The sequence below is a fragment of the Eulemur rufifrons genome, chromosome 7 (genome assembly GCF_041146395.1).
Source record: "Eulemur rufifrons isolate Redbay chromosome 7, OSU_ERuf_1, whole genome shotgun sequence".
Taxonomy (NCBI): Eukaryota; Metazoa; Chordata; class Mammalia; order Primates; family Lemuridae; genus Eulemur; species Eulemur rufifrons.
In genome coordinates this window covers 47,489,336-47,514,038 of record NC_090989.1, presented here as the reverse complement: position 1 = coordinate 47,514,038, position 24,703 = coordinate 47,489,336, and the positions used below count along the sequence as shown (strand labels likewise).

At 40.1% G+C, this 24,703-nt stretch overlaps 1 protein-coding gene across 2 annotated transcripts in view; it reads right to left on the bottom strand.

Moving 5' to 3' along the window:
* NXPE3 (neurexophilin and PC-esterase domain family member 3) overlaps positions 1-24,388 on the bottom strand; it is a 36,670-nt gene extending 12,282 nt beyond the window's left edge. For both annotated transcript variants that reach the window (XM_069472566.1, XM_069472567.1), the window contains exons 1-3: positions 24,210-24,388; positions 3,885-4,639; positions 180-253 (exon numbers count right to left, since the gene is read on the bottom strand). In XM_069472566.1, coding sequence (XP_069328667.1) covers positions 180-253; positions 3,885-4,639; positions 24,210-24,302 — 922 coding nt within the window. In that variant the 5' untranslated portion in view covers positions 24,303-24,388. The remainder of the gene's footprint in view (positions 1-179; positions 254-3,884; positions 4,640-24,209) is intronic.
* Positions 24,389-24,703: the final 315 nt, after the last annotated feature.

Here is a 24,703-nt window from a genome sequence, read left to right as displayed (position 1 = left end):
TTATGCACATAAGGTCTAACTGATTTTTTTAAATCAAACAGTTCTTTAAATATTTTTAATTGTGTCCAGAAGTAACTATGGTATATTAAAGGGAAAAAATTTTTTGCAACATCAGTGAAATGACAGAGCCTCCACCCAATTAGTATGAAAAACAAGTCATCAAGCTCATTCCTTTTTACCTTTTATTCTCCTGGGAATCACAGTTACCCAATCAGGTCCATTGGAGTTTATTGGCATTTTGATATTGACACCACTTTAAGAGGAATAAAAAAGCACAAGCTTAGGTTAAGGAACATTTATTTTCAGATATATATATATTTGCAAGTGAAAAAATAATTTCACAGAGCCTTATGATAATGAAATATATTTATAAATGTTAACTAACACAATTAATAATAAACTAGGTCTCTTGTAATAAGTGTGTGTGTATATATATATTTAAACTAAAGACAAATTAAATTGATTCCTAATTTTCACTGCAGTATACTACTTAGCCAATTCTAAGGTGCGCAAACTCTAAAATGACCAACTTTGATTTGAATGACTCACTTCCCTTGGTTTTAGAGAATGACTCATGCTGACAAGAATGCCTACTTTGTCACCACCTGGTTTTCAGGCTGCATGTATCAGATTCCCTAGGCCTTGTCCACATCTGAGTTGAGTCTTCCCGATATATACTCCTGCAGTTCATGTAACTTTGTTCATTGTTACTATGACTCTTTAGTGTCTATTCCCCTTACCAAAACACATACTACTTGAAGACATGGATGGTACCTCATTTACCTTTGTACCTTCAGCTCTGAGCACAGACCCTGGTCTAGAGTCCATGCTCAGTAAATATTTTTGGAGGGCTGCATGGAAACCTGAGGGAGGGTGGAGGCCAGGAGAAGAGTACTGAAACCCAGTTTACCTATTCCAGAAACTGGGTCACAATAATTAGGCCGGTTACACTTAGACCAAAAACAAACAAAAAATGTTAACTTTCTAAAGTCTTGATATGGGAACATGCATCACAATTTTTTATTGTTTCATCAATTTCAGTAAAGATTTGTTCATTCAAGAAATAATTCTTAAGCTTCTTAAGCCAAGCACTGCCCTAGATGTCGAGGCTGTAACAGTAAACAAAAGACCCAGCATCTCCTCCTTCATGGAGCTGACATTCTAATGGGGGACATAGATGAAAAACAAGTAACGAAGAGAGTATACAGGCCTGGCTACATTAGACAGCAGTAGAATTTCATAGCTTAAATAAGTGACTTTTTTTTTTAATCTCAATCCTGCTCCTTCTGTAAGATAAGTTACTTTAAAGAAAGCATATATAAACTACTTTCATGAGCTTAGAGTTTTATAGTAAGGAAAAGAAGAAATATAATTTATTTCACTATAATTATAATAATTATATATTATGTATGATTTTCTTGTAAAAATATAAATTTTCCTGCAAAACATACTTATGAAATAAATGCAGTGCCATAGTATCCAATTTACTCTCAAATAGTCTGTGGAAAAAAAATTATACACAGACATATAAACACATACACACACTGAGAGAAATATAAAGTAAAATGTGGCAAAACACTAACAATGATAAATCTAGGTTAAAGGTATATGGGTGTTCATTGTTATTATTTGTGCAACGTTTCCAAAGACTTGAAGATTTTTTAAACAAAGTTAGAAAGAAAAAGAGTATAAATCTTGCTAAAATAAAAGGGAAACTTTTTAGGTGATAAGCTCATTCTTTCAAAAGGCCTTCCCTTATATTAACAGGATCCTTTAACCAAAGTACTGTTGTCCTTTCCAACACTTTTTTTCCGTACAGGTAAAGAAGAAAAATGACATCACCTTAATTGTCCAACTGTCATTTAGGGGACTGAATACCAAGGCTAAGCTTCTTAATTCTTTCTAACTTAAGCAAGGTTATTTTAGGCCACAAGGAAGAAAGGTAAAAATGGTTATCAGCTCAACATATTTGGGCCATGAGCTCAAAACAATATACCCAAAGATCCCTCAAAAGATCCATTTCAATCTTTCTCTTTTTCTTTTCAGACAGCCTAGTTAATATTTCAGAACTTTAGCAGAGTAGAGGATGGGAAAATGAAAATCAATTAACAGGACTCTGTCCAATGTTTGGTTTCCAAAAACTTACACCACCTCAAACATCGTTTTCCCAGCAAACTTCCATGTAAGTAGAATTTTGTAATGACTCTATTACAATGTGCCATCAACTAGCCATCAGTATGGGCAGGGACAAACACATTATTTTATCCTTCTGGATTCACAGGTGTTTTCTATTTTTAATGGTAGAATTTATAGTCAGGAATATTTTTAAGTTCTATACTAATTTAGTTCTCTAACCTTTCTCCCACTATATTCCACAAGGAATTTGAGTAAATTATAAACAATGCCTCTTCCTCGTTGCACGGCTACTAAGAAGACTGACAATGCAATTCTAATATGGAGTATGTCTTCACACAGACCAAAAAGTGCACAGAGATAAAATAATCCATAATCTACTCATAGTCATTGATAAACAGCATATCTGGAACTTGAATCCAGGATTAAAACTAAAACTTTTATTTTGGTTTGTTTTTAGAGGCTTTTTAGTTTAGTTTTAGTTTTGTATTGAGCCACACAAAATACTAGCCTCAATAGTACAATAAATACTGTATGTTCAATAGTGCTCCCTCTGCTGGCCTTCTGGAGGCATGGCAAGAGTCCACTGTGAGTAGCAAGTAACTGATAATGACCAGAAGCTGACTTCAGAAGTGGAAAATCAGAAGGTTTTATTTTAGGAGTTCCTACAGGCAGCAAACTTTATGGTAGCAACTTTTCCCCAACCAAGAAATGAGTGGACATAAAATTTGAACGTTTTTAGGGTGCCCAGACTTACTCAACAAAAATACCTCTCTACCATGGAATGTTTAAGAGTATATATTTAATTAAAAAGTAAAAAACTCCTCATTAGTATAGTGGTTAGTAAAAATAAATAAATAAATAAACAAAAAAAGAAAAACAAAAATCAAAAAACATGTACACATTTTTTCAAATAACTGTACTTTTTGACCATGTAGCTTTTATAACGTTTTATTTTTTAGGAATGTTATTTTATTTCAGAACGATATGGAATATTGAAGAAAAAACAAATTTTAATTCAGACAGATTCCATACATTCTTTTCTGCACATTATTCCATATATTTACTGTTATGCTGAAAATGTTTCATGATTACATTAGACATAGACATTTGAGCACAATACTGCAATAATTTAAAAAATTGTTAACTTAAAAAATACAGTTTGCTGTGGTAGTCCTGGCTTCCCATGCTTATTACTAACTCAATCCAGCAAGGTTGCCATATCCATAGTCTTGTTTCCTATCAATAAATGTTTATATGATTTTTATTTTATATTTTAATTTTTTTAAGGCTGGTCAAGTGAAACAGTGGGAATGGAGAAGGAACAAAGGATGATTTTTAAAACTAATATATCACTTAAAAATTTTTTTAGTTTATTAGACATGAAGCTAAAACACCAGCCTGACTACTAGAGCCCTAATAGCCCTGCTCTTGGATTATTTTTTATCTGTTCTGTGAATAAGTGATTTTGCTTATTCCATTACTATGTAAATATGCTATGTAGTTCTGAAGAAAAACACAAGGTAAAGAACAAAAATTCAAGAATAAAAGGTCTTTAACTTGCACTTAATCACTAAGCTTCACTTTAAAAACACTAGTCAAAAATACAAATCTGTGTTTATTTTCTTATTCACCACTTCTCCTGAATTGGATCAAGTTCAGAGAGAACATATACCCCAAACCAGAAAGTCTCCTAAATGGGACAAAGACAGTGGAAAAGGAAATTGCCTCCTAGAAAAAGCAGCACGTACCTCTGGAAGAAAGCGCTCTCTGAAGCAGTCAGGAGACCCTTCAGGTATCCACCTTTGAAATGGTTAATTCTGCTGCTGCAAGGGAGCTTCTTTGGTTTGAAGCAGAACCAGGGCTCTCCAGTGTAGAGATCTGTAAAGTTACACAAGGGCAGACTCCCAGGAAGACACACGTTGCACTCAGTGGTTTCAGAAATTCTTCCTGAACGGAAGAGACTCTTGAAATAGACCCTGTCTGGTTTCTCTTCCTGTAAGTGCTGAAGAACTCTGATCCCTTCACTGGGGTGGACCAGAGATACAGACACTTTAACTTTGCCTGGCCAAAGCAAAGTAAAAAAAACCTTGTAAAACCCATTCTGGTAGTCTACCACTCTGCCCACAGCCCCTGCTTGCAACTTGGGGGAATGAATTCTGGCCTGCAGGTAGTCTCCACCATACTTCTTGGGCTTCCTTTCAAAGTCCTGCACATGAACCAGCACCTCCAGCTGGCTTCCCACGTTGAAGAAGGCTGCAGAGTTTAAGATGACAAAGTAGCTGGAAGAAGGGTCAGTGCTCTTCACAAAGGGGACTGGGCCCACATCAGGAACCTGCCACTGCAAGGCAGCCAGCAAGGAGTCCTCTTCCAAACGCTCCTGGCTGGACAGGGTCTGGTGCTCATAGCCACAGTAGGGATTCCGGCTAATTTCTGTCACTTGGGAGGAAACAAACTGCCCACTGCTGTCGATGAATATGGCTGAAACAGTCTCATGGTCCAAGTACTGAAGAGAAAGACACAAACAACAGAAACTATAATAAATCTTTGTATATTCAGCCAAACAAATCTCTCCTTCAGTTTAAATCTGTACAAAATCAATTGGAATGACATTGTTTCAAAAACATAATAAAATCAAAATGAGAAATAAGGGCCAAGCATGGTGGCAGCATTTAGGAGGCTGAGGCGGGAGGATCTCCTAAGGCCAGTTTGTGATCAGCCTGGGCAATATAGCAAGATCCCGTCTCTATAAAAAATAAAAAAATTAGCCAGGCATGGTGGCACTCGCCCATAGTCCCAGCTACTTGGGATGCTGCTGTGGCAGGATCGTCCGAGTCCAGGAGTTTGAGGCTGCAGTAAGCTCTGATTGTGCCACTGCACTCTAGCCTGGGCAACAAAGTAAGACCCTGTCTCCAAAAAAAAAAAAAAAAAAAAAAATGAGAGAGAACTAAATTCACAGAGAGTCCCCACACTTATTGAGTTTAACCTCCAGAAGTTCTGTCAGGTTCTCACAGTGAATATCAAAGAAAAATCCCATCGGGCTTCTGGCAAGAGAAAGGGAAAAGGAACCATTTTGAAATATACCAGAGCATTGTGTTCTTAACAAAACCTGTCCTCAAGAGAAACTATTTTACCAGAACCTAGCCTATTGGGGTTTTATCAGAGCCTAACCAACCTGAGAGAAGTCCACTCTAGCTATCTGGTCCAAGAGGAAGAAAAAGCAAAAAGTACTGGTGAAGTTCACATCCAAGGGGCACAGGCTCACTAAAGACCGAGGCCTAATGATAGGATGGTAGAATGCTTCCCCTCCCCCACATATTGCTACCACACCATTAAAAGTCTATCTTTACCTGAGTTCCTTTCATCCAGTACACAGCAGGTCCAGCTTTCAACAACAAAAAAAAAAATCACAATACATACTAAAAAGCAAAAACCACAGTTTGAAGACACAGAGCAAGCATCAGAACCAGACTCACATATGGCAGGAATGTTAGAATTATCAGACTGTGAATTTAAAACAACTATAATTAATATGCTAATGGCTCTTAATGGAAAAAGCAGACAACAAACAAGAATAGATGGGCCTTGTACAACAGAGACATGGAAATCCTAAGAAAGAATCAAAACAAAATGTTAGAGATCAAACATACTGTAAGAGAAATGAAAAATGCTTCTGATGGGCTCATCAGTAGCTTGGACATAGCTGAGGAAAGAGTCTCTGAGCTTGAGGATATTCTAACAGAAATTTCCAAACAGAAAAGCAAAGAGACAAAAGACTAAAAGACAGAATACCCATGAGCTGTGGTACAACTACAAAATGTGTAACTTGCATATAATGAACATACCCAAAGAAGGAAAAAAAGGAACAGAAGAAATATTGGAAGCAGTAACGACTGAGAATTCCCCAAGTTAACGTAAGACACCAAACTACATATCCAAAAAGCTAAGGGAAGAGCAAGCAGGATAAGTGCCCCAAAAAACTATAGCTAGGCATATCATATTCAAACTGTAGAAAATCAAAGATAAAGAAAAAATCCTAAAAGAAGACAAAGGAAAAAAAAAACCTTACTTAGAGGAGCAAGAATAAGAATTACACCTGACTTCTCCTCAAAAACCATACAAACAAGAAGAAAGTGGAGTAAAATTAAGTGCTGATAGGAAAAAGAAAAAAATAAAACATCAACCTAGAATTCTAATTCTATAACCTGCAAAATTATCCTTCAAAAATGAAGGAGAAATGAAGATTCTCAGACAAACAAAAATTGAGTTAAGTTGTTGCCAGTAGCCTGCTTGTAAGAAATGTTAAAAGTTCTTCAGGAAGAAGGAAAAAGATGTAAGTCAGAAACTCAAATCTACGTAAAGAAGAACATCAGAGAAGGAATAAGTGAAGGTAAAATAAGTTTTATTTTTCTTATTCTTAGTTGATTTAACAGGTAACAGTTTATTCAGAATAATAGCAACAATGTATTGATTATGTATGCATACATAAATATATGTTTATGTGTATGCTTACATATAAGTGAAATAGATGACAGCAATACAGAAGTGACAAGAGGGAGGAATTAGGAATATTTTGTTATTATGAGGTACTTGCACTACCCATGAAGCGGTATAGTATCATTTGAAAGCGGACATGGATTAATTATAAATGTATATTGCAAACTCTATGGCAACCACTAAAAAACAAGTTTCTTTAAGTATAATTGATGTGCTAAGAAAGAAAATAGAATCATATAAAATGTGCAATCAAAACCACAAAATGGGCGGGCATGGTGGCTCATGCCTGTAATCACAGCACTTTGGGAGGCCAAGGTAGGAGGATCACTTGAGGCCAAAAATTCAAGACCCAGGCTGGGCAACATAGCAAGACCCTTTTTCTACAAAAATGAAAATTAAAAAAATTAGCCAGGCACAGTGGCACATGCCTGTGGTCCCAGCTACTTGGGAGACTGAACCAAGAGGATTGCTTAAGCCCAGGAGTTGGAAGTTGCAGTGAGCTGTGATCACTGCACTCCAGCCTGGGCAATGGAGAGAGACCCTATCTCAAAAAAACAAAAACAAACAACACTACACAAAAGGCAGAAAAAGAGAAGACAAAAATAGGAACAAAGAACAAGGGCAATAAACAGAAAACAGTAATAACCATGGTAGATATTAATCCAACTACATTTGACTCTTGAACGACACAGGAGTTAGGGGTATTGATCCCTGCACAGTCAAAAATCCATATACAACTTTTAACTCCCCAAAAACGTAACTACTAATAGCCTACTGTTGACTGGAAGCCTTACTGATAACATAAACAGTCCAATGACACATATTTTTGTATGTTACATGTATTGTACACTACATTCTTATAATAAAGTAAGCTAGAGAAAAAAACATTATTAAGAAAACCATAAGATGGCTTATGCCTGTAATCCTAACACTCTGGGAGGCTGAGGCAGGAGGATCGCTTGAGGTCAAGAGTTCGAGACCAGCCACAGCAAGAGCAAGACCCTGTTTCTACTAGAAATAGAAAAAATTAGCTGGGTAACTAAAAAATAGAAAAAACTAGTCAATGTCATGCTATGTGCCTGTAGTCCTAGCTACTCGGGAGGCTGAGGCAGGAGGATCGCTTGAGCCCAGGAGTTTGAAGTTGCTGTGAGTGAGGATGACGCCACAGCACTCTAGCCTAGGTGACAGAGTGAGACTCTGTGTCAAAAAAAAAAGAGAAAATCATAAGAAAGAAAAAATATATTTACTATTCATTAAGTGGAAGTAGATCATCATGAAGGTATTCGTCCTCATCATCTTCATGTTGAGTAGGCTGAGGCAGAGGAGGAAGGGGAGGAGTTGGTCTGGCTGTCTCAGGGGTGGCAGAGGAGGAAGAGGTGTAGGATGTGGATGGCGAGGCAGGAGAAGCAGGCATACACAGCATAACTTTATAGAAATACATTATAATTTCTGTCTGACTTTTTTGCTTATTCATTTCTCTAAAAATGTTTCTATATGGTACCAATTTTTCTTCCATTGTTTCCTTTAGTTTCAGTGCCCATCACAGAAGGGTCCATGTCATAAAAGAAGTCAAAAGCAGTTCTGAAATAATCATAACCCTTCTGCCAAACTGTCTAATGACAATTTGTTTTCTGGCACTACTATTTCTACATCTTCTTCCTCATCGTTGGATACTGGTTCAGAAGTACTCGTCTCCATCAAGTCATCTTCTGTTAATTCCTCTGGTGTAATGTCTATTAACTCTTGAATTTGTGGGTGGACACGGTGGCTCACGCCTGTAATCCTAGCAGTCTGAGAGGCTGGGAAAGGAAGATCGCTTGAGGTCAGGAGTTCGAGAAAAGACTGAGCAAGAGCAAGATCCCATTCTCTACTAAAAATAGAAAAAATTAGCTGGGTGACTAAAAATAGAAAAAAATAAATAATTAGCTGAGTGTAGTGGTGTGTACCTGTAGTCCCAGCTACTCAGGAGGCTGAGGCAGAAGGATTGCTTGAGCCCAGGAATTTGAGGTGGCTGTGAGCCAGGCTGACGCCACGGCACTCTAGCCTGGGCAACAGAGTGAGACTCAGTCTCAAAAAACAAAAAGCAAAAAACAAAACAAACAAACAAAAAAACTCTTGAATTTCTCTAAGACCTATATCTTGAAACCCTTCACCCCACCATCTTTTTTTGCCACATCCACAATCTTTTTCATGGATTTCCTTGATTGACACTGTGTAAATCCCATGAAGTAACACACAACATCTGGACACGGTTTTCTCCAGCAGGAATTTATTGTTTCAGGCTTGACAGCTTTCACAGCTTTTTCTATGACGATGATGGTATTTTCAATGGTATAATCCTTCCAGACTTTCATGATGTTCTATTGGAGTTCTCTTTCACAGTATTGACAGTCTTTTCCATAGAGTTCCATGCGTAATGACTCACTGATCTAGAGGCTGAATGAGAGATCTTGTGTCTGGGGGCAAGTAGACCACTTCAGCGCCTTCAGTGTTGAACTCATGGGGCTCTGGGTGGCTGGGGCATTGTCCAATATCAAAAAAACTTTAAAAGGTAGTGCCGTACTGGTAAGGTACTTCCTGACTTCAGGAACAAGGAATCATAGAACCAATCAAGAAAAACGTTCTCGTTGTCCAAGCCTTCTTATTGTACAACCAAAAGACTAGCAGCTGTTGTTTATCTTTTCCCTTCAAGGCTAGGGATTAGCAGTTTTATAGATACAGCAGTCCTGATCATAAACCCAACTGAATTTGCACAAAACAGTAGTTAGCTTGTCCCTTTCTGTCTTAAACTCCAGTGCTCATTTCTCTTCCTTACTAATAAATGGCCTGTGTGGCATACTTTTCCAGAATAGGGTACTTTTATCTACATTAAAAACCTGTTCAGGCAGATATCCTTTCTCCTTAATGATTTTCTTAATGGCATCTAGGGACCTGTCTGCTGCCTTGTGGTTGGCAGAAGCCGCTTCTATCATCTTGACATTTTTTAAGGCAAGCCTCTTTCTAAAATTATCAAACCATTCTTTGCTGCCATTAAATTCTCCAGCTTTAGATCCTTCACCTTCCTTTTGCTTTAAGTTGTCATATAATGACTTAGTTTTTTCTCAAATCCTATTAGAGTCTATAGGTATGCCTTTCTTTTAGCAATCCCACACCCACATAAAAGCTGCATTTCCAATATGAGATAAAAGTATTTCACAAAAAGTGCAAGGTTTTCAAGCCTGCTGGAATAGCTGCAGTGGTGGCTTCATGAATTCCTTTTCCTTTTTTTACGATGGTCCTTACGTTGGATTTATTTATCTTAAATAATAGGCAACCATAGCTGCAGACCTCAATCTACAGTACATATCAAGCAAATCAACTTTCTCTTGTAATGTCATAGCTTTTCTCTGCTTCTTGGGAGCACTTCCAGCATCATTAGTGGCACTTTATATGGGTCCCAAAATACAAGAAGAATTTTTAACGCTCTTTTTAGATCATGTATTTTTCTCCTCTCATTTTACACTTACGTGCACACATTCTTATTTCAAAGGATCTCATTTAGGAGCCTTCATCTTAAAGGAGTGCATGGCAGTACTAATTTAAAACATGCTCATTAAAAATACGGCATGAGGGAACACAAAACTGAATTTGAAAAATTTCCCTTACCTACTGATTACCTTTCCAGAAATGTTCCAGCCGCCCTCTCCCTTTTAGTTGTTGTGAGGCTGTAACACACCATTAAAGATCAAATCATGCACCATATGCTCACAACAAACTTCACCTTCTTCCTACCCTTTTCCTCTCTTCCTCTCCCACTTTCACTCTTGCTCCATAGTCACCACACCAACTATCTAAGGCCAGCAGATTGACCCACACAACCCAATCCAGAAATCACCAGACACATGGTGGTAAGCCACCTGAATTTTACTTGCAAATGAAAAAAATGCAAAAAGCCAATTTGGTTTATTTTCCTAAATGGCAACTCAATCCCATTCTGTCCACATGGGCAACTTCAGGTCTGCCATCTTTTTAGATTTAAAGCCAAGAGAAAATACCAAACAGATGATCCACTCCTCAAGCCATTGTAAGCTATGAGCTAGAGTGAACATCATTGTTGCCCGTCCCACATCCATTTCACTCCTGGCCTACTGAATAACAGCAATGTGTTTGCCGACCTGTCAGCTCAGGTGTGGGCCTGACTGCTGAAGGAATAATCCCAAGTAAATGACTGGTTCAGGAATGGCCAGTCGGAACCAATTCCGAATATGACCCAATTCGGAACCATGAAAGCCAGAAGAGGTTGCTGGAGACTTATGCTTGATACATGCAGCCAAATCCAGACACCAATAATCCCCTGCTTACAGCTATTTGAATTTTACTTGCAAATGAAAATATGCAAGTAATCTCTTGAGAGGATTTCAAGGGAACAACTGCCTCTTCAGCTGGACATGTACAAGGAAGCAACCACTCCACTGCTCTGGCAACCACAATCCAACCACGAAGGAGGATGCCACAGAGGAAGGCAAACACACAACAAAGGCACAGCTAAGAGGCTTACAGAGAAACAAAGCCTGATCCCCAATAGAACTATGCCCAACTTACTTCTATTCAAATGAGTAATATTCCTTAATATTATAGTCAGTTTGAATCAGGTATCTCTGCTTGCAGCCCAAAGCCCTAATTATAGAGGTATATATACAGGTATTATAATACATATCTAAAATATCAATGAATAAGGCAAAAGAAAAAATATAGGCCATGCCCAATGAGATCTTATCATAGAAATGAAAGACAGCAATTCTCTCTACAATCTTTTGCTGGATATTGCAACATATATCTCCTCCTCACATTATGTGGTGGGTTTTTTTTTTGAGACAGAGTCTCACTTTGTTGCCTGGGCTAGAGTGCTATGGCGTCAGCCTAGCTCACAGCAACCTCAAACTCCTGGGCTCAAGTGATCCTTCTGCCTCAACCTCCCGAGTAGCTGAGACTACAGGCATGTGCCACCATGCCTGGCTAATTTTTTTCTATATATACTTTTAGCTGTCCAGATCATTTCTTTCTATTTTTTTTTTTTTAAGTAGAGACGGGGTCTCGCTCTTGCTCAGGCTGGTCTCGAACTCCTGACCTCAAGCAATCCACCCGCCTCGGCCTCCCAGAGTGCTAGGATTACAGGCGTGAGCCACCGCGCCCGGCCTATGTGGTATTTTTAATTAAAATTGAACTTATGCTCTTCTAGAAAATGATCAGATACTCTGACCATAAAAAGAGTATAGCCAAGGTCAGAAGCACAGGATGGAAAAGGGATTAAGGAATGGGAGTCTGCCAAGTTTCAGAGCCTTTTCCCTATCACACCAAACCCTATTTATCAATGATCATCACAGTAATAAACTGAACAGTTTAAAATTCATGACAATATTCTCAACCTGGACAAGATGACCTCTTTAGACAGGAAAAATGCTTTACACCCCATTCCATTAAAAGACCCACTTACTATTTTCAACATCAAAACTGTCTTACATTATTTATTATTGCCACCTCCCTTCTCCAATGAGCAGAAAAGTGTTGTGTTTATTCAGATAATTAGAGCTTTTAACTGGCACTCGGTCCAGAAGTTTCAGAGAATTAAAGTAGAACTAAAGAGGAATTTTCTAACATTCCTTCCTGATTGTAGTAACATTAATAATGTGGGACTTTGGCCTACCCTCTCAGGTCTCTTTCTGCCTTTACCTTCCTCCTCATCTATCCAAGACCTACACACTATCGTTTTTCTCTATTCTTACACTCAGTCTGTTGGATGTGGTAAAATAAACACACACGCTCACAAAACCAATGCAGGGGAGTGCCATACACACTTAAGTTCTTGAAATATATTGCTCCTCTGTAGTCCTGCAGGGTCAGCTCCATCTCCCAACCCCATTCTTCTTTCAAGCCCCTGTACACAAACCTTGTGGGCTCCACCCTCCTCCTACTTTATACCTCCTTCACAGCCAGAAACTCCCTCAACGTCCCACCCGCCAGCAGCAAATGTACCTGCATTGTCAACCATCATGACATCTTTCCTTCTTCCATCAGAGGAAGGAACATGGCTCCTCCTACATACTTAATAATAAAATAACAAGAACATTCACAATATACTTGTGTCCTTTGTCCTACATAAAGTTATATGCTCCACCTGTGCTCTAGATCTCATCCTCTCCTCCTCCCCCCCAGCTTTTCTGTTATCTCTTTCCCCTCAAATTCAAGTCCCTCAGACTTCTACTCCCACCCAAGATAGAGAAACAGTGACCAGATTTGCCCTCCCACCTGAAACAACTTAAAAACAAAAAAACTGGACATCATACATGAAAAAACAGTGATGCCTGAGAGACAATAAGTAAAATGATCCTTCTGATTGCCCTTTGCTCACTGCCTTAAGAGTTTCCAGGCTGCAGCACAGGGAGAGGAGCTCCTGTGGAGCCTGGCGAACTACCAAAAGTGAGGAGACGGGGCTGAGAGTCTTAATTAGAATTCGCAGGACAAAGTGACAACTTCACAGAGAACTCAGGAGATCTACAGGGAGTCCCACTTGAGTAGCCAACAAAGTAATGATGAACACACATGTGTAAGGAGACTTCTGGAGGCTGAGGAAAGAATAGTAACCTGAGTTTACATAAAACCAGGAATAATATCTTCTACCAGCCAGACCGGAAAAGCTCAGCATTCACAGGCTATTGGGTAGAACACTAAGTCTTAATTCTTAACAGTGGAAAATGATTAACCCAAAACACTAATCTGGTCCCAACTAACAAATCCTAAAATCAAGACCCAAAAGGATCAAGCTGCATCCCAGAACACAGTTTAGGAATATTTACATGGCCGGGCGCAGTGGCTCCCGCCTGTAATCCTAGCACTTGGGAGGCCGAATGGGTGGATTGTTTGAGTTCAGGGGTTTGAGACCAGCCTGAGCAAGAGTGAGACCCTGTCTCTACTAAAAATGGAAAGAAATTATCTGGCCAACTAAAAATATATATAGAAAAAATTAGCCGGGCATGGTGGCACATGCCTGTAGTCCCAGCTACTCGGGAGGCTGAGGCAGAAGGATTACTTAAGCCCAGGAGTTTGAGGTTGCTGTGAGCTAGGCTGATGCCACGGCACTCTAGCCAGGACAAAAGAGCGAGACTCTGTCTCAAAAAAAAAAAAAAAAAAAAAGAAAGAAAGAATATTTACAATAATACAAAAAATATCCATCACCTAACAAAGTCTGGAATCCAATCAAAATGCAACCCCTGTGGAAAGCAATATGGAGATACCTTAAACAGATCAAGTAGACCTACCATTCAATCCAGCAATCCCATTATTGGGCATCTACCCAGAAGAACAAAAGTCATTGTATAAAAAAGACATCTGCACCCGAATGTTTACAGCAGCGCAATTCACAATTGCAAAGATGTGGAAACAACCCAAATGCCCATTAATTAATGAATGGATTAGTAAAATGTGGTATATGTATACCATGGACTATTACTCAGCTATAAGAAATAACGGTGATATGGAATCTCTTTTGTTCTCCTGGAGAGAGTTGGAACCCATTGTATTAAGTGAAGTATCCCAAGAATGGAAAAATAAGCACCACATGTACTCACCAGCAAATTGGTTTCCCTGATCATCACCTAAGTGCACATTTGGGAATAACACCAATTGGTGATGGGACAGAGGTGGGGGGTGGGGGGAGGGGATGGGTGTATACCTACATGATGAGTGGGATGCGCACTGTCTGGGGAATGGACACGCTTGAAGCTCAGACTCGGGTGGGGGGGGATGGGGGGGCATGGGCAATACATATAACCTGAACTTTTGTACCCCCATAATAAGCTGAAATAAAAAAAACTATTAAAAAAAAAACAAAAACAAAAAAAACAAAAAAAAATTGCAAAGAAGCAAGAAAATATAACCTATAAAAAGGCGAAAAATCAATCAAGTGAAAGTGACCCAGAACTGGCAAACATTAGAATTAGCAGATGAAGACATTATAATAGTTATTATAGCTGTATTCTATGTGTTCAAAAAGCAATAGGAAAGATTGAGATATAGAAGATACAATAAAAGGAGAAATAAATCCTTTGAGATGAAAAATACATTAGATGGAATTAATACCAGATTAGACATTTTAAAATAAAAAGTAGTGAACTTGAAGAAACAATAAAACTATCCAAAAGAGAGAGGAAGCAGGCAGGCAGGCAATAAATAAGAGACAGAGCATCAAGAAGCACTGGATAATTTCAAGAGGCCTAATATGAATGTAATTTGAATACTGGGAAAAGGAAGATGGGAATAAAAAATGAAATACTTGAAAAAGTAATAGCCAAGCTACTGCCAAGCATCCCTGTGATGATGACATCATCTTTAAACCCTGTATGGCAATCTCTCACGTACCACCATGCCCAGAGAAGACAGGGCAACCTAAAAGTCCAATCACTTCCTTAAGATAATTCACCTTTTGGGTGACTGTCCAAAATGCCTCACTGTGGAAGCAGACAATGGGGGCTCCAAGCAGACACAGCAGATTTGCACATCCCTCCTCAGGAAACTGTGCTAATGGGCAAGAACACCATGATGCCCAAGGCCATTCAAGGCCATCTGGAAAACAACCTGGCTTTGGAGAAACTGTTGCCTCATATCTGGGGGAATGTGGACTTTGTGTTCACTAAGGAGGACCTCACTGGATCTGGGACATGCTGCTGGCCAACAAGGTACCAGCTGCCATTTGTTCTGGTGCCACTGCTTCACGTGACATCACTGATCTAGGGCCCGAGAAGACCTCTGTATTAGTCAGCTCAAGCTGCCATAACAAAATACCATAGACTGGGTGGCTTAACTAGGGGTCCCCAACCTATGGTGAGTTGTGTAATTATTTCATTATATTGAGTGATTAAATATGAAATGTCCAATTTCAAATCAAGAGTGTAGTTTATTATATCTCAAACAAGAAGCAGTACAATTAATCCAAGTATACACCTAAACTATCCACACAGTTTTGCCATCTTAACAGTAGTTTGTTTATGCCAGCAGCAAAGCGTGGAGAGAGAGTGGCCACGAAATTGAGAAAGGCATTTTCAACAGATTGTGGAGAATTGAATATTTTTCCTTGCAAGAAATGGTCCAAAGCCTGGATGAAATGGTAGTTAGTTGGTGCAAGGTCTGATGAATACAGTGGATGATAGAGAGATTCCAAGTCCAGCTTCTGTAGTTTGAGCAGTGTTGTTTGTGTGTCACGTGGTTGAGCGTTATCTTGCAAGAAGATTGGCCTGTCTCCATTGACCAATCTCAGCTGCTTAATCACAAGCATCCTCATCATTTCGTCCAAGTGGTTGCAGCAGACATCTGCTGTAATTGACTGGCCAGGTTTCATGAAGCTGTAGTGGATAATACCAGCGCTGGACCACCAAACAGACATCATTAGCTTTTTTTTATGAATATTTGGTTTTGGATGGTGTTTCGGCACTTTATCTTTATCCAACCATTGTGCCAAATGCTTGTAATTGTCAAAAAGATCCATTTTGCATCATACATAACAATACAGTGTAGAAATGGTTTGCCTTTGTGTTGTGACAACAAAGAAAGGCAACCTTCGAGATTTCTCTCCTGATGCTCACTTAATTCATACAGAACCCATCAGTTTCTTTACCTTGCAGATTTGTTTCAAATGGTCCAATACTGTTGGACCAGTAACATCAAACCTTGCTGCTAATTCACGCACAGGTTGAGATGGATTCGCTTCCATTACAGCTTTTAGCTCATCATTATCCACCTTGGTCTCAAGTCACCCACATAGCTTGTTTTCAAGGTTAAAATTATCAGAACGGAACTTCTCAAATCATCAAAGTACTGTGTGTTCATTAGCTACATCCTTCCCAAACACTTCATTGATATTTTGAGCTGTCTGCATTGCATTGATTCCATGATGGAACTCATATTGGAAAATAACACAAGTTTTTGACTTATTCATGGTTTCACAAAAATTGCTCTAAAAAACAACTTGCAAGATAATCACAAGCCAAAGCATGTGTTTGAAAGACTGAGGATGTACCTTCAAAATAAAAATACAACAAGAAGTGTCAAAGTCATCACCTAAGAGCACATTTAGGAATAACATTAATCGGCTGTCGGGCAGATGTTCGGGGGGGAGAGGATAGGTGTATACATACATAATGAGTGCAATGCGCACCATCTAGGGGATGGACACGCTTGAAGCTCAGATGGGGGGGCAAGGGAAATATATGTAACCTAAACTTTTGTACCCCCATAATATGCTGAAATAAATAAAACAAAAACAAAAAGAAGTGTCAAAGTGAAATGTCAGAGATATCAACTGTCAAACTTAGTACTTAAGGAAATTGGACATTTCATACTTAATACAACCCCACAGTGCTTGACAATATGGAGAAAACTATGCATTTTCAATTCCTAGAGCAGTGGTCCCCAACCTTTTTGGCATCAGGGACTGGTTTCATGGAAGACAATTTTTCCACAGACTAGGGGATGGGGGGGATGGTTTCGGGAATGACTCAACCACATTACATTTATTCCACAGTAAAATCTCTCTACTGATGATAATCTGTATTTGCAGCAGTTTCCTGGCGCTACCATCACCTCCTCAGCTCCATCTCAGATCATCAGGCATTAGATTTTCATAAGGAGTGTACAACCTAGATCCCTTGCATGTGCAGTTTACAGTAGAGTTTGCGCTCCTATGAGTCTAATGCGGCCACTGATCTGACAGGAGGTGGAGCTTATGTGGTGGTGCCAGCAACAGAGAACGCTGTAAATACAAAAGCTGTAAACACAAATGAAGCTTTGCTTGCTCACCTGCCGCTCACCTCCTGCAGTGTGGCCCATACAGATATCAGTACACAGCCTGGGTGTTGGGGACCCCAGTCCTAGAGGGTACATGCAACATTGTCATTGTATGTTTATAGATTGGTTACCCAACTGTTGCGTCGGTACCCCATTTGATCATCAATGGGTACAAGCGGGTCTGGCTTTGTCTAGGGAGAGTGATTACATTTTCCCACTTGCTGAAAAGATCAAGGCCTTGTTGGCTGACCCATCTGCATGTGTGGCTGCTGCCCCCTTAGCCACTACCACCTCTGCTGCTCCTGCTGCTGCCACAGCCCCAGACAAAACTGATGCAAAGGAAGAGGTGGAGGAATTGGATGAAGATATAGGCTTTGTTATCTTTGACTAATCATTAAAAAACAATCAACTCAGCCAGCTTCATTCGTGAAATAAGGAAGTAAAGATTTATCTCTGAGAGAGAGAGAAAGAGATCCTAGGCAAGGGGGCAAGATGGCAGACTAGCAACATCGGTCACCAGATCATCTCAGAAAGAAGAAAAAAATTTCAGGTGAAAAAGCAGAGTCCAGGTGAAATACTGAGGGAAAGCTATCAGAACTTACCCTTACTGGATCCCATGGGAAGAAGTTGCAGAGCAGAACAACGAAGAGCGAGATTTTGGCACAGACTGACCTCTGAGGGATTTGGAGTCCAGCAGAAAGGGTAGGTGGAAGTATTTACTTTTCCTCTTCCAACACCTATGGCAGTCTACAGCTTCCGATCTGTCAGGGAGCCCTTCCACCCTGACGGATCCAGGCACTGCTGCTACTGGCAAATTGAGAGCATCTTGGGAACAGAGTACTGGGTAGCAGGCCCACATAGGGTCGCTTCCCTCCATCACAGACACAAGCTGAGACAGTGAGTGCAATAGTGCCTGAACACATGCCAGGTGCCTCTACCCTACCAGGGAAGTCACAGCCCCTCAGTCTCACTGTCACTGGATCCCACATGCACATTCCCCAGCACCCACTTGGACTATGACAACCACAAAGAAACAGGGAGACAGAGGAAACCAGCAATATTTCTGGGCTCCCCAAGGACTGAGAAATGTTATAAATGCTTTTTAGGACAGAAGAAGGTGGAATGCCTGCACTTGAGAGCCCCTGGCTCATGATCCAAAGTTGTCTGCACCCCTCCCAGTGAAGATGTGAGTGCCGAGAGGAGTACATAGGGTAGGAGAGTGCCCCAGCCCAGAGCAGAAGCAGCACTGGAGCCCCAGAAGGGATGTGGAGATGGGAATTTCCCCTCTTCCAAAAACCCAATGTTGTGGACGTAGCTGCCTCTGCTCCCAAGTATAAACTCTAGGCACAGGTGTGCTATGGGACGGCCAGTGCTAGGCTTGCAGAGGGGATACATCCCCAATAGTACTCTGCTCACCAGGCCCAGGTTCTCCACAGAGGGAGTGGCTCATTTCCCTCCCTGCACAGACAGGCCACGTTTCTGCAGCTGTCCCAACCTAGGAATGTCAGCCCCTAGGTCTCTACATTGCTGGATCCACAGCCAATGCTCCCCAGCACCCACTCGGACTGCAGCAGTCTTGGGGAACTGCTGGGTCCCAGGGGAACTCTGGGTCTCCTGGAGCTTGGGCATTCGGGGTAGGCTGCTTCCAGCCAAGAGGAGAATAAAGTACACCAGAGGGCCCCTTAGGACAAAGAGGACCAGGGTACCAACTTCCCACCATTTGAGGCCTTCTACTTCTCTTCTTCTTCCCCTTCCCTGCCCACTACTGCTGTTTCCACTTGGGAATGATGAGGGTTCCACAGGAGATGGTTAAGCCAGGGCACTTGGGAGCTGCTGCCCCATCTCTGACAGAGTACCTGTGACACCCAGGCTTCCATGGAGCTTGGGGTTGTTCACTCCTATCCCCCTAAAAAGCTTCAGCAAATGCTTTTGTGCACCCCAAGGACAAAAACTACCATCTCCACTGCAGGAGGGCAGGGCTAGCAGTACTCTCCCCAAGTTGTCTGTCTCTTCTGGGAGGAACCTACCCTTCCTGGAGGCAAGTCCCCGACACAACTATACCTCCTCCTCCAGAGCATTTCAGCCACAGCCTATAGCTAGCCTGATAGGCCTGCACACAGCCCTGAGCTGCCTCTATACCACCTCTGCTGCAGCTGGGTCAGGGTGGGAGCTGGGAATTTGGGCTCTTTTGGGCCCCCAAATGACAGAGACCACTTTTACTGCCAAGAGAGAGGTGTGAGCAGCTTATGTGCCCCATAGCTGCCTACCTCTGCTAATCTCATCAAGAGGGGCCCACCCCTCCTGTCTCAGGCTCACAGTGCATCCATCCTTCTCCTGCCTAATCATTCTTCAAAGCATTTGTGCCCCTCACTATCAACAGCCAGTGCCTGAACTCAGGGAGGCTTAAGGGCAAGTTTGCCAGCCTGGTATTGGTCTGGTTCCCCCAGGACTCAGCATGCCATCCAGGGACCTGGGAACTAGAGATTACCTAACCTAGCCCACCATCGCTGGCACCTGAACACTCTCCCAAGAGTCTGAGGTCCAATCGACCTGAACTGCCAGCAACACCACAGTAGGTACCTACCTACACAAGCTGAAGGCAGTGTACCTCTCCCTCTCTACACTGAGCAGCAGAGTTCCCAACAGAGGAGAACAGGTGAGCCACAAAACTATCTGTTTTGCACCGAGGGAAGAGGTTCTAGATGACAAGGAATCAGCATAAGAGCTCTCACAATATGAAAAAACAGGCTTTTTAACACTCCCAAAGGATCACACTAGCTCTCCAGCGATGGACTCCAATCAAAAGGAAATTTTTGAAATGTCAGATATGGAATTCAAAATATGGATCACAAGTTAAGTTCAATGGGATCCATGACAAAGCTGAAAACCAACACAAGGAAACAAAAAAAATAACTCAGGACATGAATGAAAAATTCACTAAAGAGACAGATACTTAAAAAAAAAAATAACAGAACTTCTGGAAATAAAATAGTCATTTGGGGAATTCCAAAATACAGTGGAAAGTTTTAACAACAGACTAGACCAAGCAGAAGAAAGAATTTCAGACCTTGATTACAAGGCTGTCAAATTAAACCAGTCAGTCAACAATAAAGGAAAAAGAATCAAGAGAAATGAACAAAGTCTCTGAGAAATATGGGATTATGTAAAGCACATAAATGTAAGAATCTTAGGCAACCCTGAGGGAGAAAAGTAAAAACCATGGAAAATCTATTTGAGAGGATGGAAGAAAACTCCCCTGGTCTTGCTAGAGATTTAGACATCCAGACACAAGCAGGTCATCGGACTTCTGGAAGATGCATTTCAAATAATACATCACCAAGGCACATAATCATCAGTCTGGGCAAAGTCAAAGTGAAGGAGAAAATCCTACAAGCTGTAAGAAGACAGCACCAAGTAACTTACAAAAGAAAACCCATCAGACTAACAGCAGACTTCTCACCAGAAACCACAGAAGCCAGAAGGGATTGGGTTCTTTAGTCTTCTTAAATAGAATAATGTCTTAAATAGAATAGAAGCCAAGAATTCTGTATCCTGCAAAACTAAGTTTCATAAATGGAAGAGAAATAAAGTCTTTCTCAGACAAGAAAACACTAAGGAATTTGTCACCACTAGACTGACCTACAAGAAATGCTCAAAAATGCTCTGAACACTGAAAAGAAAGGTCAATACTCATTAGTGTAGAAATACTTCAAAGTAAAAACTTACAGCTCTTATAAAACAGTAACACAGGGAGAAAACAAAGCAACTAGGCGACAATAAACATGATGACTAGAACAGTACCTCACTTATCAATATTAACATTAAATGTAAACAGCCTAAATGTCCCACTTAAAAAGTATAGATTGACAGATGGATAAAAAAACACAACTGCAAATCAAGACAATGTGATACTATCTCACACCCATAAGGAAGGCTGTTATCAAAAAAACAGAAAATAAGTATTGGTGAGGATGCAGGGGAATTGGAACACTTGTACACTGTTGATGAGAATGAAAAGTGGTGCAGCTGCTATGGAAAACAATAATGTGGTTCCTCAAAAAATTAAAATTACCACATAATAAAGCAATTTCATTTGTGGATACATATTCAGAAGAATTGACAGCAAAGTCTTGAAGAAATATATGTACACCCATTTTCACAGCAGCACTATTCACAATAGCCAAAGGTGGAAACAACCCAAATGTCCATCAATAGATGAACGAATAAACAAAATGTGGTACGTATATACATGCTATAGCATATAGCAGAATTTTCTGGCCTGGTGCGGTGGCTCACACCTACAATCCTAGCACTCTGGGAGGCCGAGCCGGGAGGATCTCTCGAGGTCAGGAGTTCGAGACCAGCCTGAGCAAGAGCGAGACCCCATCTCTACTAAAAATAGAAAGAAATTAGCCGAACAACTAAAAATATATAGAAAAAATTAGCTGGGCATGGTGGTGCATGCCTGTAGTTCCAGCTACTCAGGAGGCTGAGGCAGGAGGATTTGCTTGAGCCCAGGAGTTTGAGGTTGCTGTGAGCTAGGCTGACACCACGGCACTCTAGCCTGGGCAACAGAGTGAGACTCTGTCTCAAAAAAAAAAAAAAAAAGAATTTCCTTCCTTTTTAAGGCTGAATAATATTCTTCTGCATGTATATGTGTGTGTACAGAGGATTACTCAGCCTTAAAAAGGAAAGAAATTCTGATACACGCTACAACACAGATGGACCTTGAGGACATTATGCTAACAGAAATATGCCAGTCACCAAAAGCATACTATTCTAATTATATGAGGTACTTAGAGTCATCAAGTTCATAGAGACAAAAACAAAATAGTGGATGCCAGGGGCAGGGGGGAGGGAGGAATGGGTAATTATGGTTTAATGGATGCAGAGTCTCACTTCGGGAACACAAAACAGTTCTGGAGATAGAAGGTGGTGGTGGTTGCACAACAATGTGAATGTGCTTAATGCTACTGAATTGTATGCTTAAAAATGATTAAAATGGCAAACTCCATGTTATGTATATTTTACCACAAAAAACTTTTTAAAAGGAGGTTCTCATTTTGTTCATAATTATGCAATAGCTTCTATCCTATGTATCTTCCACTTAATTCTTTAAAACATATCTAATACTTAAATGTTCTTTTACTTTAAAAAAGAGCTGAGAATATTGTCTTGTATACTTACATTGGCCAAAGTTTTACTCTTTTCCTACATCGTACATATCTATGTGATTTAAATAGTAAATTATGCTGTAGTTGCTAAGAAAACAAATCAAGAGACTGAAGGAACAAAAGGTATCTTCACAAAATTTTTCTCATTTGAGAATGGAGTGAGAATAGAAAGACCAGTTTCAGGCTTATGCACTTGTGCGGGTCATGCCCTTTTCCTCATGTATATTTTCCAGAAAAATCTGGCTAAAAAACACTAGTATTAAGTTAATTTGTTTACATGAAACAATGAAAGGTTTTTTGAATAACAACAAATGTGGTTCTGTACACATTTATTAAATGAATTTTTATTATGTGTCATCTCCACTTTATGCCATCATGATATATTAATTATCTGTTCACATAGACTAATCTGTCAGGGACTTTAGTCATAACAGTTCCAAAGAGTAGTAACTGGATGGAATTCTGACTATTTACAGACATTGGTGCTAGATGGCACATTTTATGTGTTTAAAAAAACATTATTTTTGCGACCAAAAATAAAAACTTAAAAAAAAGAATTTCAATACAGCTTCCAGGTAGAAGGCACTGTCAGTGTGGAATCGGCAATGCCTTATCTAGCAAAACATGCAAGAAAAGGAAGAATAAATAACTAGTGTTTATGCCCTAAGCCCATTTCTAATAAGAAATCTTTAACAGAATCACTTCACATTCCTCAAAGTACCTAACAAAGTTTGCTAATTTGGCTCACAGAAGAAAATCTGTAGAACCTTAGTGTGCCCATTTCCCAGCGAGATTAGGTATTCTGCTAAAAACCACAAAGTGAGTTCCAGCAGGAAAAATTTTTTAAAAAACCTATGGCTTAGCTTTAAATGTCTTGTGCCAATAAAACCCAGTAAGAAAAGAAATGCCATAGTTAAGTTGGACTTGTAACCTCAGAAGTACCACAAGCCAACAAAACAAAAGGGACAGCATCCTTTTATATAAAAAATACTCCACAAATTTTGGTGATATATGAGTTCATGCAGGGGGGTAAAAAGGGTACTACTAAGTACCTTGTTAGTGCCAGGCACTTGTGAGGGGTTCAATATGACACAGTCCCTGCCCTTGAATGCCATCCTGTAATCTTCAAAACATCTCATCAACTCCTTCCCTCAAAATGCTCCTTCAGCTTTTGCCAGGAGTCAACTAAAAGGTCCCCTCCTTGAAGAGACTTTTTTTTTATCACTCTAAAGCTTCCCTAGACTATGTAACACTTTTCTTTCTATGTAACATTTTTTCCTTTCTGTATAACACTTTTCACAATCTCTAATTATCTTTATTATTATATGATTATGATTATTACTTATTTTCTCCCATGCACATTTAGAATGCAAGCTCCATAAGTAAAGAAATGTCTGTCTTCTTCACCACTATACCCTCGATTTCTAGCACAGTATATGACACTGTAGGCACTCAAATACTTACTGAATACATGAAAACCACAACTGTAACCAGGATAAGCCTCCTGATAACCAACAATTTCTCAAGCTAGTTAGCCCCAAATCCCCAGATTTGGCTCCTTAGTTATGAAGGAGTATACTGGGTACTCACCTCTACCTGAGTAACATTGATGACCAGCACCACCACCATCAACACTGCAAGCAGACAGCAGAAAAGCCGTAGTTTGAAGAAATTGGTCCACATTGTCTGGCTGTGTCTTGATCACCCATGGCCGACACCATGCTACCTTCACTCCTCAAAACTCCACGTCTTTGTTTTTCTGAGCTGCAGATGAGCTTTCAGTTTAATTTGCTTCTATTCTGCTAGTAGCCTTAAGAGTTCTTTGTGTAGAGGACAAACTGCAATTGGTTCAAGAAGCACATTTTTCTTCAAAGAACCCCTTCAAAGAGGAAAAATGAGAGAAGAACATCACCAACCGCAATAGCCTAGGGTGAAGTAAGAGGAAAAATACATTTCCTCTTCCTTAACTTTATCTAAGCCCAAAGTCATGAGGAGAAAGCAAGGAGCCAGAGCATAGTAATGTCGATTTCATTTCCAGACAATCTCCTCAAAGTGTCCTTTCCCAATGCCAGGCTTCTGTGCAA